Raw genomic sequence first — 17,066 nt, 5'->3', positions numbered from 1 at the left:
CACATTTCTCTCCATACAGTGCTATTCTTAGACCACAGAACACGTTACTATGTTATTAGGGCTTTTGTTGTTGTTGTTAAGTTCTTTTTTGATCTATTAAGCATTTCCTGGTGATTTCAGTAGCTTGGTAATTTATTGTTCATCTTATAACAGGTACTGGTAATGGTGGGATGAAAACATTTATACAAGAGGAAATAAAAGTCAAGGAAGCAGATAATCGACCGATTTATCAGCCTTAGCAGACAATTTTTCTGATAATGCCATGGTAGCCATGGTAAATTTACTTCTGATTGCTTGAGGGGACAGATTCTATATGCTTTTTGTAACATGGAGGTGCATGAAAGGATGAAGGAACAAGCGGTCAATCCGGGGATTAACCAGTTCTGTTTGGTCTCTAGATTTGGGCCAGTGGATTTGTGCTATATTTTGAACTGTCCCTTTCTTACTAATTTGCTACAATATTTGTGGTGATGCGTATATATTTTTTTGTTTGGAGATGTCTGAGTAGCTGTAGTAATAGAATACTTCTGTTGCTTAACATCTTTTACAAAATCTTTTATTTGAAAGAAATTTGGCTGAAGTTTAGAGATGGGCAAAAATGACCTATTTGTCTGCTCATAGTTCTTTCAGCTAGGGAGGTCTTCACCCCAAGCGGCAGTGTGGCTAGTTTTGTACAACAGTAACCAACTTAAACAAAAACTACGGTATTAGAGCTAAGGCTACAGTTTAGAATCCAGAGGTGAACAAACCCAGAAAAAAGGCTCAGGCCTTTATTTGAGCTTAAGTGTATTTGTTTTCTGGGGCTGCTATAATAGAGTACCATAGAAGTTCATTGTCTCCCTGTTCTGGAGGCCAGAAGTCCAAGATCAAGGTGTCAGCAGGGCTGTGCTCCCTCTGAAGACATAGGGAAGGACCTGCTGCTGGTAGCTCCTTGGATTGTGACAGTGTAATTCCAATCTTCACATCACATTGTCCCCATGTGTCTGTCTGTCTCTGCGTCCAAATTTCCCCTTTATGGGAACACCAGTCATACTGTATTCAAACTCACCCTAATAACCTCATCTTAACTCGATCATCTGCAAAGACCCTGTTTCCAAATAAAGTCAGATTCACAGGTTACTGGGGTTTGGACTTCACCATCTAGTTTTCACCCTTAATTTGCACACAGTTTCAATAAGCCTGCTGATTGTTTTCTCAGCTATGGCAGTCAGAAAGCCACAAATTTAGAAGGAAGGGGCTCTGTGTAAGGCATAATAGAGAAAAATAATTCAAAAGGACTATTAAAGTGGGAACAGTAACTTAAAACACAGTAGCTTGGAGCTGTTTAACATGGGGGCAGGCTGCTGAAAAGTCCCAGAAGCCTCTGAGACACATCCGTGTGTTACAAACGTAATAATCATGCTTAACACACATGTTTGAGTGTGTCTGCATTTTTAAATCCCATCAAAATGAAATTTTAAAATGTTGGCTTCTTGAAGGTACTCTGGTACTTTTTGGTTATTTGAAAAAATATTGTTTGGTGTCAAGCTACTCATGTTCTCTTAGATGTTCTGAAGATTTGGGTGTGAACCTGATTTCATCACTCCCTAAGTGTTTATGCTAGGTAGGCCACTAACCTTTGGAGCCTTGGTTTCCTGATCTGTAAAATGAGGAGAGTACGGTCTACCATGTAAAATTGTTAGGAGGATCAGCTTTGAGGGCGTTTATTAAAATATCTAATCCAGTAGCAGGTACGTTTTCAGTGCTTTATGCAGAATTGTTCATCTATTCAACAAATGTCTGTTGGGAGCCTGTGACGTTCCGGCCTTGTCCTAGAATTCATTCATTTGCTTAGTGATGATTACATCCTGAGTTAGTAGTAGAAGCTCTGTATTGGATTGGGACACCTAAGCTTAAGTCCTGTCCGTGTCCATAAGTCAGCTCTGGGACCTCAGGCAAATCGCTGGCCCTCCCTCAGCTTCTGCCTACAGATGAGCCATATGGACTAGATCTCCAAGGCATTTCCCTCTGTAAAGTGATTCACATGACAAACTCAAATTCAACAAGTAGGATTGTAGTTCTTGACATCCTGCAGATCAGTTGTGCAGTCCTGGGAGGTTAACCTCTGTGCTTTACTTTTTCTCTCTGAAGTGGTAATAGGACTAGTACTATTAGTAATAATAGTAACAATGATAGCTCCCCCCCCCCCCTTACTGAGCTTTGACGCTGTGCTAAAGTGCTTTCATGCATTCTTGCTTCTCCAAATAGGGTACATGTTTCTCCAAAGCAGCTGGGTACCCAGAGAAACATGGGGCATCATCACAGAGAATAAATTTTTCCAGATGGTTTGTGAGAAACACAGCAGTAACTTGAAATGTTAAGCTAAAACTCAAGGAAATTTAGGGCTTCCTGGAGGGGGCTTTAGCTTCAGTCCCCACTTCCCCTGGGGTGCAGTTCACTTTTCTTGGCCACTTGGGAGCCTTTGGTAGGAAGGTTTGCAAAACAGACCTTTTCTCTTCTATGTTTGACTCACATGAGAAAAATAGAATTATCATTTGCAATTTTGAAAACAGTTCTCATTTCCAGTACTAAGGGCTACCATTCTGATGATTAAGCCCATTCTTCTTTTTGATTCATACATTTAAATAATAATTGAGCACTTGCTCTTTGTTCGGTACCCTTCTAAGTGCTTAGGGTGCAGGGGCAAATGGAACAAAACCCTCTCTCTCATGGAGCTTTCATTTTAATAAACAGTGATATTTGAGGGGACACATGAGGAAGTAAAGGAATCAACCGTGTGGCTATTTGGGGCGGGGGGAGGAATAAAAATGATTTGAGACAAAGGGAACAGCACTTGCAAAGGTCCTGAGGCAGGAGCCTGCTTTGTCTAGGAGATGAAGTCACAAGGATACAGATTATATAGGGCTTTGAGGTCAAGGTAAGGGTGTTGGATTTTATTCTGAGAAACATGGAAGCTATTGATGAGAGTAGTGGAATCTGATATAACATTTTTTAAAAGCTTCCTTTGGCTGCTGGTCGAGAATTGTAACAAAGAGGACCAATTGGAAGTTTATTGCCACAGCCCAGACAAGGATGGCGGTGCTGTATACCAGGGTCGTGGTGGCAGAAATGGTGAAAGTGACAGGATTTGGAATGTGTATTGAAGGTAGAATCAACCAGACCTGCAGATGAATTCGATGTGGGGTGTAATAGAGAGAAGAGCCAAGGCTGGCTGTGGGGATTCTGGCCTAAGCAACGGTAAGGGCGGAGGCGTTGCCCCCGATGTTGAGATGGGCAGTTTGCTGGAGGAGCTTGGGTAGTTCCTCGGTCACTGGAAAATCTAACAAGTAACTTTATGTGAGAAAATTAAAATGGGCTTAGACACTGCTTGCAACTCACGTTGAAGATAAGGAGTGATGTGTTAATTTTTGTTACCTCTCTTTTACTCATGGACACTTCTTCACAATAATTTGAAACGATTGCTGTGTGCAAAATGCCCGTCATGACCCAGGAGCCCCCCCCCCTCGGCCTGCGGACTGTCGTCCTTCCCGACTCCCTGCCATTTCCCCATGCCCTCGCGCCACCTTTTCCCCAGCTGGACCCGCGACAGGAATCTGGTTGTCTTCTCCACCCTGGCAGTTTTAAATAACTAGCAGTTCTTAAATTTTCTTCCTGGCCACGCTGAAAGCTGTTGGGTGCCCTGGGCATCGATGTTTCAATAACTGTGATCTCTGCGGCTTTGTCCTGCGGAGCCGATTGGTGCGTTTAACTCGGGCTGTGGACTTGGAGCCCCGAACCCCTGAGAGGTCTCTTAGGTTCGGGCCGAGCTGGCACGGGGGGAATGTGCTAAGGCTTTCAAGCTACAAAGGGGCAATTTAAAACCTGGCAGGTAAAACCGGCCTCAATGAGGATATGTTTTATGCTTAAAATTATAAAATTGGTTCCGAACAGCCTGACGTGCAGCATACTCAACCTTTATTAAACATTATAGAGGTCACTGCTTTTGTCTTCCTGGTGCTTCTTTCCCTCTCCTTTCTTCTGTGACCCGCATTGAGCCCGCTGCAGGGCCCCCTCCCCACCCTCTGGCTTCAGTGATAGGACCAGGGAGCAGAGCGGGACCTCTCACAGGCCACTCAGAGGGGGAAGGACCTGTCTCTAGCGGTGAGTCATTGAGAAAAGCCCAGAACCTTGTGCAGCCAGGTTGTCAGCCTCCCGGGAAAGGTAGCCCGGGAAGATGAGGCTAACCTCCGAGGGAAGAGACTAGGGGCAATGAGAGGGCGCCCTGAGCATGTTTTGACATCCTCCTGCTGCTAGTTGTTTGTTGTGCCCTCTCAGTGTTTGGTACAGGGACTGAGAGCTTCAGCTGTGGCTTCCTGCCATCCTGGTAGTCGGTACAACCACAGGAGCCCTAATGCCCCCGCTGTGGGCAGGGCATTGAGCAGGAGTGCAAGAACGACTAACTCCTGGCCCTGCTTCTGGTCTTCGTAAGCTAATGGTTTCACAGCTAGTAAGTACCGTAGGATGATTGATAAAATCTACCCTTAAGAAATCAATAGATGGTGACTTTGTAAAATGTGAAGAATTAAGAATATAAAAAATGTTTCATTATGTTGATTTATCCAACAATTATCACCTGGAGATTAGCTTTCTCCATGGCTGAGCTATTTCCTGGTTGATAATTTGCAGAGGAGCAAGCCCACTTCTTAGCGAATTTCCAATATTGTCTGTTAAAATCTTCATCCTTGGAGGTCTGTTTCCATAGCCACCTGCACCACTGGGATTAATCGCTCCCTCTTTTGTGCACACACAACCTGTGCTGTGTTCCTCTGTGCTTCCTAGGCTTGTGCAGCATCACACTCCTGTGGATTATAAACTGTTGGGCCAGAGACTGCTGCACCTCTGAGTCTCCTTGTCGCAGAGGACTGGTCCTTGAACATAGTAAATGCTCAGTAAATGTTTGTTGAATTAAATCAATTATTAGCATTGGTTTTGCTAATAACTTTTATGTACGGCTCCTTAAACTTACAAACCAATAAATACTCTATAAAACTGCATGGAAATTTTGGTTGTGTGATTTGAGGGAGGTATTACAGGTATAACTGATGATACTGATAGAGACGCATGGCCTTAAGAGAGAGATACAGCTACTTAACTATAGATGTGTATTCGATGGAAAGGGCAAACTTGGAAGATTTTTAGATGAAAATGAACCAGAACGTGAGTTGGTAGGTACCAGGTAAACACACTTATGGTCACAAGAAGAGGGTGTTGACTGCCAGAGAATAAACCATGAGTCAACTCCATCCAGGTGAGTCCTGGGAGGTTGGGCCTGTTCTCTTCCAAACCTGCTGGTTAGATTCATGTGGACCAGCTGGTGGGAATGGTTTATGGGTAGATATAGAAGTGGGGCTTTTAGTCTTCCATCTCCACTTGCTTTGACCTTAGCCAAAAGGTATGAAAATTAATAGATGTCTCTTTCTTAGGTTTTTTCTTCTGTCCGATCTTTCTGAACGAGGACCTTAGATGAATATTGGTCCAATTAAATGCATCTGATTACAACTCTCACACCGAAAAGGAAGTGAGTTGAAAATATGCAGCAAGAGTTGTGGATATCAAGTTACTGAGTTTCTACTTGGGAACTGAATTATAAATAAATGTGTTAGGTAGTGGAATTTTGTTTTGTTTCCCCCAAAGGAGAAATTGTCGCCACATGGAAACAAAATTTATTCAGCATATTTTCATTCTGTAATTGCACCGTTTCTATTCTTAATTCTTTGTGTTTCTGATTCAAAGTGAAAAAACACAAAAACAGACTGTTGTGTAAAGTTGACAGGAACGAGTGTGAACCTGGCTGTGAGACACATAGGTTGTTGTAAAATTAGCCACAGAAATCGCTTCCTATTCTGGAGGTTAAAAATAATGTATTTAGAAGGAAGTTATTTACATTGGCTGTTGAGAGGCTTCCCTGGGAGCCTCGGTTAGGAAAGCTGTGAGATCCACGGTGGGGTGGGTGGATGTGCACATGAAGCATTTCCAGCACTCTGATTACGTGCCACCTTCCGCGCTGGTGACAGGAAAAGGGAGCTGTCTTGTTGCCTGGGGGCTTCTCAGATTGTGAAAGGAACTCAAGTCAAGCCTTGCTTGTTCTAAAGTTTGTGGTGGCCAACAAATTAATCTCCTAGATTGCAGGAATGCTTTGTTTTGAGCTCCCAGATGAGGAAACCTGTTCTCATGATGTATTCTCCAAGGTGCTGGGGGTCCTGCAGACCCTGCTGAAGGGGAGCTCTCCACAACTGGACCAATGCAGACTTCCAGACACCTGCTTGATGAAACCAAATATGATAACAGAGAGCAGTCCAGCGGGGGCGGGGGCCCGGGGAGAATGAATATTTGTGGGAGAAAATCCTTGTTGCTGCTGTTTCGTGAACTGCAAGCATATTTGTTTCAGCCTCTTCAGATTATCCTTTCACCTCTGCACCTCCTCACGTCTCTTGCATTCATTTTTCTGAAAGCTTCCCCCACCTTTCGCTTGACCTCAGGTGATGCCAGAATAATTTCAGATCTGTTTCTCTGCAGGTTTCTGGCCTGGCTCTTTCTAGGCCATGCATTACAATTATTTGGTGGTTTATTACTTGAATAACCTCAATTTCAGTAACAGCATCTTCAGAAAAGCAATTAATAGAGTATTATGAGTTTAAAAATATTCTTTATGTATCCGAGTTTTCTTGCAGTTCGGAAGAGAGTGGTATTGCTGTGTTCGTGTTCAAAAAGAACAGAAGAATGGATGGCTGAGGAACTATCTGGGTGTTTCAAAGGATGTAAAACAGTCTGTTTAAGAAATGCTGTGTTTGCTTGTTTGGGGCTTGTGTTTTGGCAAGGTTGGGAAAGTTGCTTTATGTGTAGATATCAGCTGTTTGTATCATTGAAGAATGTTCAGATCTCATTATCACTGCTGGATAGGATTGGAGCGAGCTGACAACTTCTTTAGTTTTTGACCTGCTTACAGGCTTCAGCACATTTGAAGGGGGTGTACATGGAGGAGGGTGGAAATGAGGCTTTGCCTTTGGGGCTTTGCCAGTAGATGTTGCTGAATTCTCTAGGCAGTTGAATCAATATTTGATGACCTCCACAAGGAAGAGGCAGAGGGAATGGAGAGATTAGGGTATAGGAATAATGGGTATTTTCCTCTGCATGGTTTATCTCAAGATAAAGAGTGAATACTGCCCTTATCTAAGAGAATTCTTGTGTTGATTTCTGTTTCAAGAGGGTGGAAGGATGGGCAAGCGGTGGTAGGAGGTTGCCATTCAGAGGGTGTCTGGTGCAGTGGGCTTACGGAGAACACTGAGCCAAGTATTGAGAGATGTGGGTTCTGGGTTTGGGTATTAGTTCTAGATAGCTGTGTATCTTTGATTCAACCCGGTAACTTTTACAATATTTAATAGTCTCAGTAAAATGACAGGCCTGGACATGTGATTGTAATTTTTTGTGGTTCTCAAAACCCTGATTTTATTTATACCTTGTTAGTTGACCCTTCCGGCAAGGTTCTAGACCAGTATTGTCTATCTAGAGCTACTCTGGTTTGACAAAAATATAATCTAACAGTACTTACTTCTGAATCACCTGTTTTCCTATATTAGTTCATTTAGTGAGTATCAATAAAGATCAACAAAGAGATTTTTTAAGGAGATATTCAGCTAATTCTCACTGCGATTCTCCTGAAGGATGAGATGTTTAATCTGAAATCAAGAAAGGTGGTTTGCCAGAGGAACGAAAAATTAGTCCAGTTGTTGAAATTGATGTGGACTGCGTGGTGTTTGGTAAAAAGCATCTCCAGGAGAAGCTACTGGGAAGATGAGTAGCGCAGGGTCCCGCTGGTTTCAGGAAAGATGAAAAATGCTGAAATCAAGTGGGAAGAAGGAAATGTGGCAAATCACAAGGAACCAGACTGTTTTTAAAAGAGAAAATTCAATTTTGTCTGCTTTTTTCCCCAGCAAATTCCATTTGATATTTTACATTTTCTTGATAACTTAATAAAGACTCTCAGGAAGGAGCTGCAAAACTTTAGTGAAAGAGAATTTGTCATTTGTGACATTTCTTCTGCAAATAGCAGGGGAAGATCAATGTATTAGCTTGTAGTTCATGCATTACTAGTTCTAGCTATTTCTATTCAGAAAAGACAGCACGTTATATAGCAAAACTTGGCACAGTGGAGGATTTTGGCTCAATCCCTAAACATTCACTGAACTCTGCTAAGAACCAGGCTTTGTGTTGGGCATAGTGTGAGATATGTAGGTGATAAAATCCTTGCCTTCAAGGAACATCCCAACCCCACTTACCTTTCAGAAGATAAACCAATAGCAGACAGATCATTTAGAGTGGTATGAAATCAATATAAACAAAGTACAGGAATGTTGACCCTGCATTCAAAATATGCACAGAATTGGCTTCTTACCTCCTGCACTCACCTTGAGCTGGTCTCCCTGCCCTCACTCTCATACCTGAATTCTCTTTCCCACACAGCAGCCAGAACAGTTCTTTGACAATGTAAGTCATGTCATTTGCCTCCCCTACCCCAAACCTTCCAATGGTTCCTAATTTCACCAGATGCCCAAGACCTTTCAGTAGTTGACAGTGTCCCACTGATATGCTCAGCCTCCTTCACAATTCTCTCTCTTTCTCTGACTTCCTCTCCAGTTGCTCTGATCTTCTCTCACCTCACTCTACCCACAGTGTCCTCCTTGCTCTTCCATGGACATGCCAAGCATGTTCCCACACGAGGGCCTTCACAGTGACGCCCTCTGCCTGGGACGCTCTCCCAGAGATCCTGCATGAACAGCTCCTCACTTCTTTCCAGTCTTTGCTCAGAGGTCGCCACCTCAGGGAAGCCTCACCCTGGCCCCCTTATTTAAAATTGCAACTCACCTCTTGCCCATGACCTACCACCCTCCTTGCCCTGCCTGCTCTGTGTCTTTCCCCAAAGCACTTGTCACCCTCTGGCTTACTCTATGACTTACTAATTTAATAATTTTGTTTAATAGCTGTCTTCCTCCAGTGAAATGTAAGCTCCAAGAAGGCAGGATCTTTGTTTTGTTCAGTGTTTTCAATTGAGAACAATGCCTGGTGTGCAGCAGGTAGTCCATAGCTATGTGCTGAGTAAGTGAGTGAATGAATGAGGAGAGGTTAATTCTGACTGAGAGTTCTGGGGAGAATCATGAGGAAGAAACCTTTGAGCTGAGTGCTGAAGGATGAGCAGAATTGGACATTCAAGTTTTCTGGGGAAAGACATTCCAGATACAGGGAATATTCTGAGCAAAGGTAGAGAAGTGACAACACAGGGAGAGAAATGGCAAGGGGTCCCAACTGACCAGTGCTTGGGGGACAAGCATTGAGAGTGGGAGTGGTGGATGGGTAAATTAATGGATAGAAAATAATTAAAGGGGACACTTAGAGAAGTGAGGTAACGAATTACTAATCTCTGCCTGGGATAAGGTGGCAGACATGTCAGTGAAGGCCTGTCAACCAAGTAGCATGCATAATGCGGCAGATATGGTTGCTTTAAAAAATCAGTAATGTGCCCGGCTGGTGTTGCTCAGTGGTTGAGAGTTGACCTATGAACCAGGAGGTCTTGGTTCGATTCCTGGTCAGGGCACATACCCCAGTTGCAGGCTTGATCCCCACGGGGGTCGTGCAGGAGGCAGCCTATCAATTACTCTCTCATCATTGATGTTTCTATCTCTCCCTCTCCCTTCCTCTCTCTGAAATCAATAAAAAAAAAAAAAAGCATTAAAAAAAAAAAAAGAAATCAGTAACGTGAATCGTGTTTGGTAACGAGATCTGATTTTTATATATAACACTTGACTGTTTTCAAAACGTGGTCACGTGTTTATTATGATTTAAGCTTCATAAGAACTGGGTGATGTTGTTATAATATATACAATTTTATAAACTTTTTAAAAAAATTAATTTCATCTTGTATCAACCCAGCCAAGTGACTCGCCTGAGGTCATGGAGTTAGAAAGTGGGGAAGCAGCTTCGCACTGTCTGTCTCACAGCCAACGTTTTCCCACCCTGCCAGCTGCCTCTCTAATTCTGACTCGAGACTAAAGATACCACACTGGTTTTTTCACGAGGGTACAAGCTTCTTTCCATTCCACAACCTGCCCACCCCCCCAGCCATTGAAAATAGCAATTATTTCTGTACCATCCATTATTCTCTTGCCTCTTTTTCCCTTCCAGCTGATCTGGAGTAATTATTAGAAAGGTCAATACGTGTTGTAAGTGGGGTGCTTTTACCTTTGCCTGTTTAGCACTTTACCTCCTCTGAGGCTTATGCCAAGACTGCCTGACTCGCACCTGCGCTCTAGTCGGCCGCCGCGGCCTGCCGTGCGGGTCTTGGGTGGAAGGGAAGAGGACGCGTGCCGGCAGCCCTTTGAGTGTCTGCAGGCTTGGTGCTGCTCACTCTGGGAGTAAACCCGCTCTTCTTAATTCCCCCAGATGTTAGTAGGCAGGAAGAGGCGGAGGGCGAACTCAGTGAAGGAGAGCACTGGTATGGAAACTCCTCAGAGACCCCGTCGGAAGCATCCTATGGCGAAGTCCAGGAGAACTATAAGTTGTCTCTGGAGGACCGGATCCAGGAGCAGTCCACTTCCCCCGACACCTCCTTGGGAAGTGCCACTCCCAGCAGCCACACGTTGGAGCTGGTGGCACTCGACAGCGACCTCCTGCGAGACTCCCTGCAGTGTCAAGATCACCTCTCCCCTGGCGTGTCCTCTTTGTGCGAAGACGACTCCCCAGGCTCCACGAAACCTTTGAGCAGCAACTTGAGGCGGCTGCTGGAGGCCGGGTCCCTCAAGCTCGACGCCACAGCCACAGCCAATGGCAGGGTGGAGTCCCCGGTGAACGTGGGCTCCAGCCTGTCCTTTTCCCCGCCGGCCCACCACGCCCAGCAGCTCAGCGTTCTTGCCAGGAAGCTGGCCGAGAAGCAGGAGCAGAATGACCAATACACTCCAAGCAGCCGTTTTCTCTGGAATCAAGGTAAGTGGTTGCCAAACTCAACCACCACCTGCGGCTTGTCCCCCGACTCCGCCATCCTAAAACTGAAAGCTGCAGCCAATGCCGTTCTGCAGGACAAATCTCTCACCAGGACTGAGGACACCGTGCGGTTTGAGTCCTTCGCGTCCCCTTTCAGCTCCCAGTCTGCCAGCTCCACCTTGGCAGCTTTGTCCAAGAAGGTCAGTGAGAGAAGCTTGACCCCTGGCCAGGAGCACCCCCCTCCGGCCAGCTCCTTCCTTTCCCTGGCCTCCATGACCTCCTCGGCCGCCCTGCTCAAGGAGGTGGCCGCGCGGGCCGCGGGGAGCCTTCTGGCTGAGAAGGCGTCCCTGGTGCCCGAGGACGCCCTACCGCCACCGCCTTCAGAGAAGAAGCAGGAAAAGGTGACCCCGCCACCGCCGCCGCCACCTCCGCCGCCACCGCCACAATCCCTGGAATTATTGCTACTCCCAGTTCCCAAGGGAAGAGTGTCTAAACCCTCCAACTCAGGTATGGAATCTTCTATTTCTACCATCGTGTTCGTCTTTCTGACTGTAAATTGCTAAGTCGTCTTCTTTCTTTTTTTTTTTTTTCTTTCTTTTTTTTGCCTTACTCGGTTGCTTCGGTTGGGTTTCCCATCTGATCTGTGGCAGGAATAAAAAAGCAGGAGCACAACAAAGTACTTTAAATAAGCAGCGTAGTGCTCTTTCATGTATGTATGACACAAAGACTGCACAAATGGCTTCATTTTTGAAAGGTAATGAATAATCTTAGAGATATACAGTACTCGCCTCCCTTTCATATAAATGATTTTTTTCATTACCAGGTTCAGGCTAGGTCCATACGGGATATATTTAATGGGGGAGATCAAAGCGTCTTTGTCATGGAGTGAGTGGCATCACTGAACATAGGGGGGGGAGCTGCTTTAGAAACACTGGACAAGGGAGAGCCCACCCTTCCTGCTGCCTCCATCACAAATGGACTTTTGTATAATCAGTAACTGCTCTGCCCTAATTTATCACACTATATACTTTTATGTTAGCATTTTTATTACCTTTTTGTGGAACTTAAGCCCTTTTCACTTATCCTGCTCTGGTATAATTTCTTGTCATACAAGAACTCTGAAGAATATTGTCATTCAGACATAATCAAAGCTTTTCCTGCAAGTGCTTTATTTTATTCCAACCCAATCAGATTCTGAAGGAATGTGCATGTGGAAAATTTGAATCATCAGTGTTTCTCGTGGGGACAGTCTTTCCAAAGGAGAAGTCGCTGTCATATAGAGCGAGCTATTCATCTGAGGGAGACATTGAGTCACTTGAGTTCTCACAGTGGAGACATCATTTCTTGGACTGGTTTGTTTTTCAGGCGTGTGCATGATAAATATATGGTCCTGGGGATGGATGGATGGAGTTTCAGATGCCTCCCGAGGATATCCTGCCAGACTAGAACAGGAAGTAGGCTCTGTGTGTCCTCAGCAGTATAAACACTGCCGTCGTGTGTCTAGCTAGCTTTGATTATTTGCAGCCGCATTGATGAAGAGTGTTTAGAATGGCAAATAATTGACTGAACGATCACAGCTAACATCAATTTGATGCATTTATGACAAACTTCCATTTAAATTGCTGAGTGAACTATATGCGCTAATTATAATTACTTTAAAACTTGTGTAAACAGCAGAATACAACCAGGAAAATGGATCTCTGGAACTTTTATGACCCTAAGCGATCCAAATCGTTCACGCCAGAGTTTCCAAAGTGTCGATAAAATCCTGAAATGTTTATCGGTTCTGAGTTTCATTTCTCTTTACTTCTCACCTGCCATCTGGTGAAATAAAAGAGAGAAATGGCTAAAATTTGGAAACAAGGAGAAGAACAGAGGGAGCTGGGCAATCTTGCCTTGGAACAAATCACTCCCGATTTATGAAAATTTTATTTACGGTAGAAGCAGAAAGAGAGGCATGGTTCTGTGTAACATGTAATTTTATAAATGTTTTCTGCATCTGGTTATCAAATAAATGTATTAATGGTGTTTACACTATAAATTCACCTGTATATTAGTTACTTGGAAAAGCTTATATGAAATTAATAATAAACTTTAGTTGACTGAAGAACTGGAAAAGGGTAACTGATAAAACTGTGCCTCCTGAAAAACTAGTGGCTTTGTCATTTTAAAGTGTCTTGGGTCTAACCAGCAATAGATGTGAAGTGTAATTTTTCCACTCAAGTGACTAGATGCGTGTAAAGATGAGGAAGAGGTCATGAGCTTCCAGTGTAGGGGACACTTTTTGATTGTTTCATTGTAGGATGTACACCTGAGGGAGGTGTACTCCCTTTTTGGTTTAAATGCACTGAGTTCATGCCAACATCAGAATGAGCTGCTCAGCAGGAATTTAATATGGAGATCTATAAGAAAGTGTGTTTTCTTTTCTCTTTACTGAATTTATTCTATTGCTGAAACACTTAATATTTTAATCAATGAATGTTTAAAATGTTCGAACTGAAAGAAGAGAGAAAGGAACTTCTCGGATTGGGGCCTGTGCCCTCTGGTTTCGTGCCTCTGTTCACAATCCAAGACTTGATGAAGCAGCTCCACTGATGGAGTAATTGTATTAAAAAAATCATTCGTGTTGTCAGACTCATGCAAGAGGAAAGATCACTGCAGAGAAAAACACAGGGCCTCTTGAAATGGTCACTCGAAAAATGCCCCGTGTGACCATATGGATGCATCCTAAATTCAAGTTCTGTTTGCTGTTGCCTGATTGGAAACAGCAGAGGGGGTGCCTCTGTGCACTTTTCAGTTGAAGCAAATGCCATCACTTCCCAGCATCCTAAATAGATTATGGGCTAAGAAGGTGTTGATAGAATATCTCATTTTGTTGTTTACCTTTATATCGTGGAGAGATGATTTGGTTGGTGTTACCTAGATCGCTGATTTTCGAGTCTGAGGAGTGGAAGGGAAGGCGTGTCTTCTCTAACCTGCCCTCTGCCCTCCCCGTTACACACTATACTGTTGGTTTCAGGGCAACCTGGGGGCTGGATTTGGATGTCGCTTGGTTTTTGTGGGGATGTGGTGTGAGCAGCCACCCATGTTTCTACACATTTTTAGAGTTCTACTTTTCCCCCTGTTACCTTAGAAAGAAATCTTTAGTTTAATTCAAAATAGATAGGTGGACTGGTTTCTCATAGCAGAGAAGGGAATTCTGATTCTGTTGCTTAATAACTTAAATAAACAAAAAAAAATTCACAAAAACAAATTACACACCATCCTGACTTCAACCAGGGCTTCCATTTTCTAGCTGTTTCTCAAAATGTTGCAAAAAGGGCATATCAAGTTGATTCTAGAGTTACAAAGAGGTATGTGCTAGAAAAACCAGTGTATTAAGTAATTTAGACTCAGGCATTTCTTTGACCTTCTTTAGGTCAAGGGAAGTCCAAACCATGAAAAAAATAAGTGTCTTTTAGGCCTGGTCTTATTCCTCTTTTTTTTGAATAGGATTCAGTTGTTGCCAGGTCATGGTGTATTTAATTCCTGAAAGAATCCGCTACTTGGTAGCCTTTCCCCCTGCAAGACAGACGTGACACTTGAGGAGGAGGTTTCTTTCATGTGACCTTGTGCCCCGGCACATGCTACACTGCTCCTCGGAAAGGGGACACGATAGAAGGAAGATTATGTCCGTTTGCTATAAAGATAAATGTCACACATTGACTCCATTCTCTTTGAAGCTACTGTTCTGTTGCAGCTCAGGAAAAAAAAAAAAAGGTTTTTATTTTAAAGACAAAGTTTTTTTGGAAGGCCAACAAGATTCTGGGGATGCCAGGCTCCTGGTTAAATAATAAGGAGAGTTTGAGTGAGAGGGTCTCTAAAACATCTTATTTTTCTGAATAAAATCTAAATATGCTTAGAAGCAAGCTGGTCTTTTACATCTGAAGGCTAAGAATATTTCCTGGGTCAATAGAGAGGGGGTGTTTGGCTGTTGTTTTCTGTCATATTTACATGATGTTGTTAATATTGTTGCAAGAGCATAGACACTCTTGAAAGTGAGGAAACATCTCCTGATACTCCTTCTAGGTCCATGGTTATTCTGGCTGTAATCTGGGAATGATTTCATGTAGGAGCTTGCTTAGAAAATTCACTTTTTAATCAAGATTCAGAATTATCTGTTGTTGATCTCCATTATATTTCCCCAATGACTCAAATTGAGACTGTCTGTGGATATCAGACTTCTTAGTTTTATTGAATACTTACCAGTTACTAAAATATGCATTGATAATATCAATGTTAATAACAACAGATAAACCCAGTGATATCCATTGCTAACAGTCTTTGTTTCCCTAAAGTAGCATTTGAGAGACATGCCCATGAAATTCTGTTAAAAGATATGAAATCTGTGTGTATACTGTTGTTAGGAAGGAGGATGGGTCCTCTTACACAGGTATGCACTAATGGGTTGGCAGGCCCAGAGTGGAGATTGTGATGATGCGTGGATTATTGCACACCTTGGATCACCTGGCACCTTGTACTCCTCCTATGAGTGTGGTAAGGTCTGTGTGCAAAAGCTACCCACTTGCAAATTGCCTCAGTTTTCTGCAAATTGTTACATAAGATCTAACAAGAGAAAGTTTAATTTCAAAGCCTACAAAATAATTACATTTATTTCTTTTTAAATACCTTCCTTGAGTTAAAGCAAGTCAGTTAAAATGATTTTTTTTTTTTCTTTTTAGCCCAGTGAAGTTTTGGTGGTGTTGCTTCATAAATTTATAGACGACAGGGTAGAGCACCAAACAGAAGTGAAAATTCCCCACCCACACCACTAGCAGAGCGGCTTGCAGCATTCCAGTCACTTCAGTTTCCTCATCTCTAAACTGAGCTTGTTGGCAATGATCATCTAGATTCCTTTCTGCTGAAAAATTCTTTCACTTTACTTTCTGTTTATTTTTAACTTTATCAATTAAAAAATTTTTTTAAAATTTTAAATATGTTCCTTCTTCAAATTCACTATCAAATCTTCTACAAGATCATCTCTATCTTGGGCAGATCTGGTCCATTGTAAATAGTTTAAACATATATCATTGTACTTTATTCATGATGTAGACATACCATGCATTTTTAATATAAGCTGCTTCAGGTTCATTTTGGAAATAAGTGGGGTGTAAGTGCATAAAGGTCCATCCCTCTGTTTATACACCATCCATTCAAGAGGTGTGTTGGCTCCTGTGTGAAAGGCATGCACCCTGGGACTCACCCCACTTCCACTGGGACTTACTGGCAGCTTCCTGTATCTTTTACTTCTCTGTCCAGTGCTCATTTCACTTTTCCATACTCTTGACCCAGCCCTTTCCGCTTAATCTTATTAGAGTCTAACATGCAGTTACTGATTGCATGTTGTCCCGGCACTGTTTCTGGTGCTGGAGACACAAAGGTGAGGATTTCCAGCCTTGCCCCAGCCAGGTCCACACTCTTCGCCTCCCTTCTGTCTTCTCCATCTCTCTCCTTTCCTGCCATACTGAATTTGCCCATCAGAATTCTGTCTGGACTGAGCCAGACCCTACCTGAGCAGCACAATGGACCCCTGCTCTTTTATTTCCTCCTGGCTCCAGTGGTAAACTACCATGTTCGGCCAGGCCCTGAGCTATGTATTTATTATGTGATGCCAGTTGTTTAAATTTACATCTGCTCTAATGGTGAGTTTTCTGCTTTGGAGGGCATGACCAGGGTTTATTGTCACTACTATTACTATTACAGCTGCTCCCAATAGCTTCCATTTACTGCGTGACGGGCATTTCACACACATTTATTATCTCTTTTATTCCAATAATATTATTGCCTCTAAAGAGAACATGTTTTCTTCAAAGTAACAAATTAGCAGCTATCCATTCCACTGGGTCGATTAGCATCTGATGGGATTTAGTTTTGTTCACTGTGATAATAATTAGCTAGTGATATATTGGGGGGAAATTGTTTATCAGACAGTTGTAAACTAGGTAAATTCATGAACATTTCAATCCGATTGCCGCAAGAATGTGTGGATTATTCTGAGGAAGTGGTCATATCTCCTA

General features: G+C 43.1%; 1 protein-coding gene across 6 annotated transcripts in view; it reads left to right on the top strand.

Moving 5' to 3' along the window:
- Window positions 1-17,066, top strand: part of ZNF827 (zinc finger protein 827) — a 151,470-nt gene that overhangs the window by 20,286 nt on the left and 114,118 nt on the right. For all 6 annotated transcript variants that reach the window (XR_001602743.2, XM_016206900.2, XM_016206905.2 and 3 more), the window contains exon 2: window positions 10,474-11,517. Coding sequence is in view for 5 of the 6 variants with exons in the window: in XM_016206900.2 (XP_016062386.1) it covers window positions 10,474-11,517 (1,044 nt within the window). In the remaining variant the exon portion in view is untranslated. The remainder of the gene's footprint in view (window positions 1-10,473; window positions 11,518-17,066) is intronic.

Source organism: Miniopterus natalensis, chromosome 4, assembly GCF_054644295.1.
Source record: "Miniopterus natalensis isolate mMinNat1 chromosome 4, mMinNat1.hap1, whole genome shotgun sequence".
NCBI classification, from domain to species: Eukaryota; Metazoa; Chordata; class Mammalia; order Chiroptera; family Miniopteridae; genus Miniopterus; species Miniopterus natalensis.
This window is presented reverse-complemented; position numbering and strand designations above follow the sequence as displayed.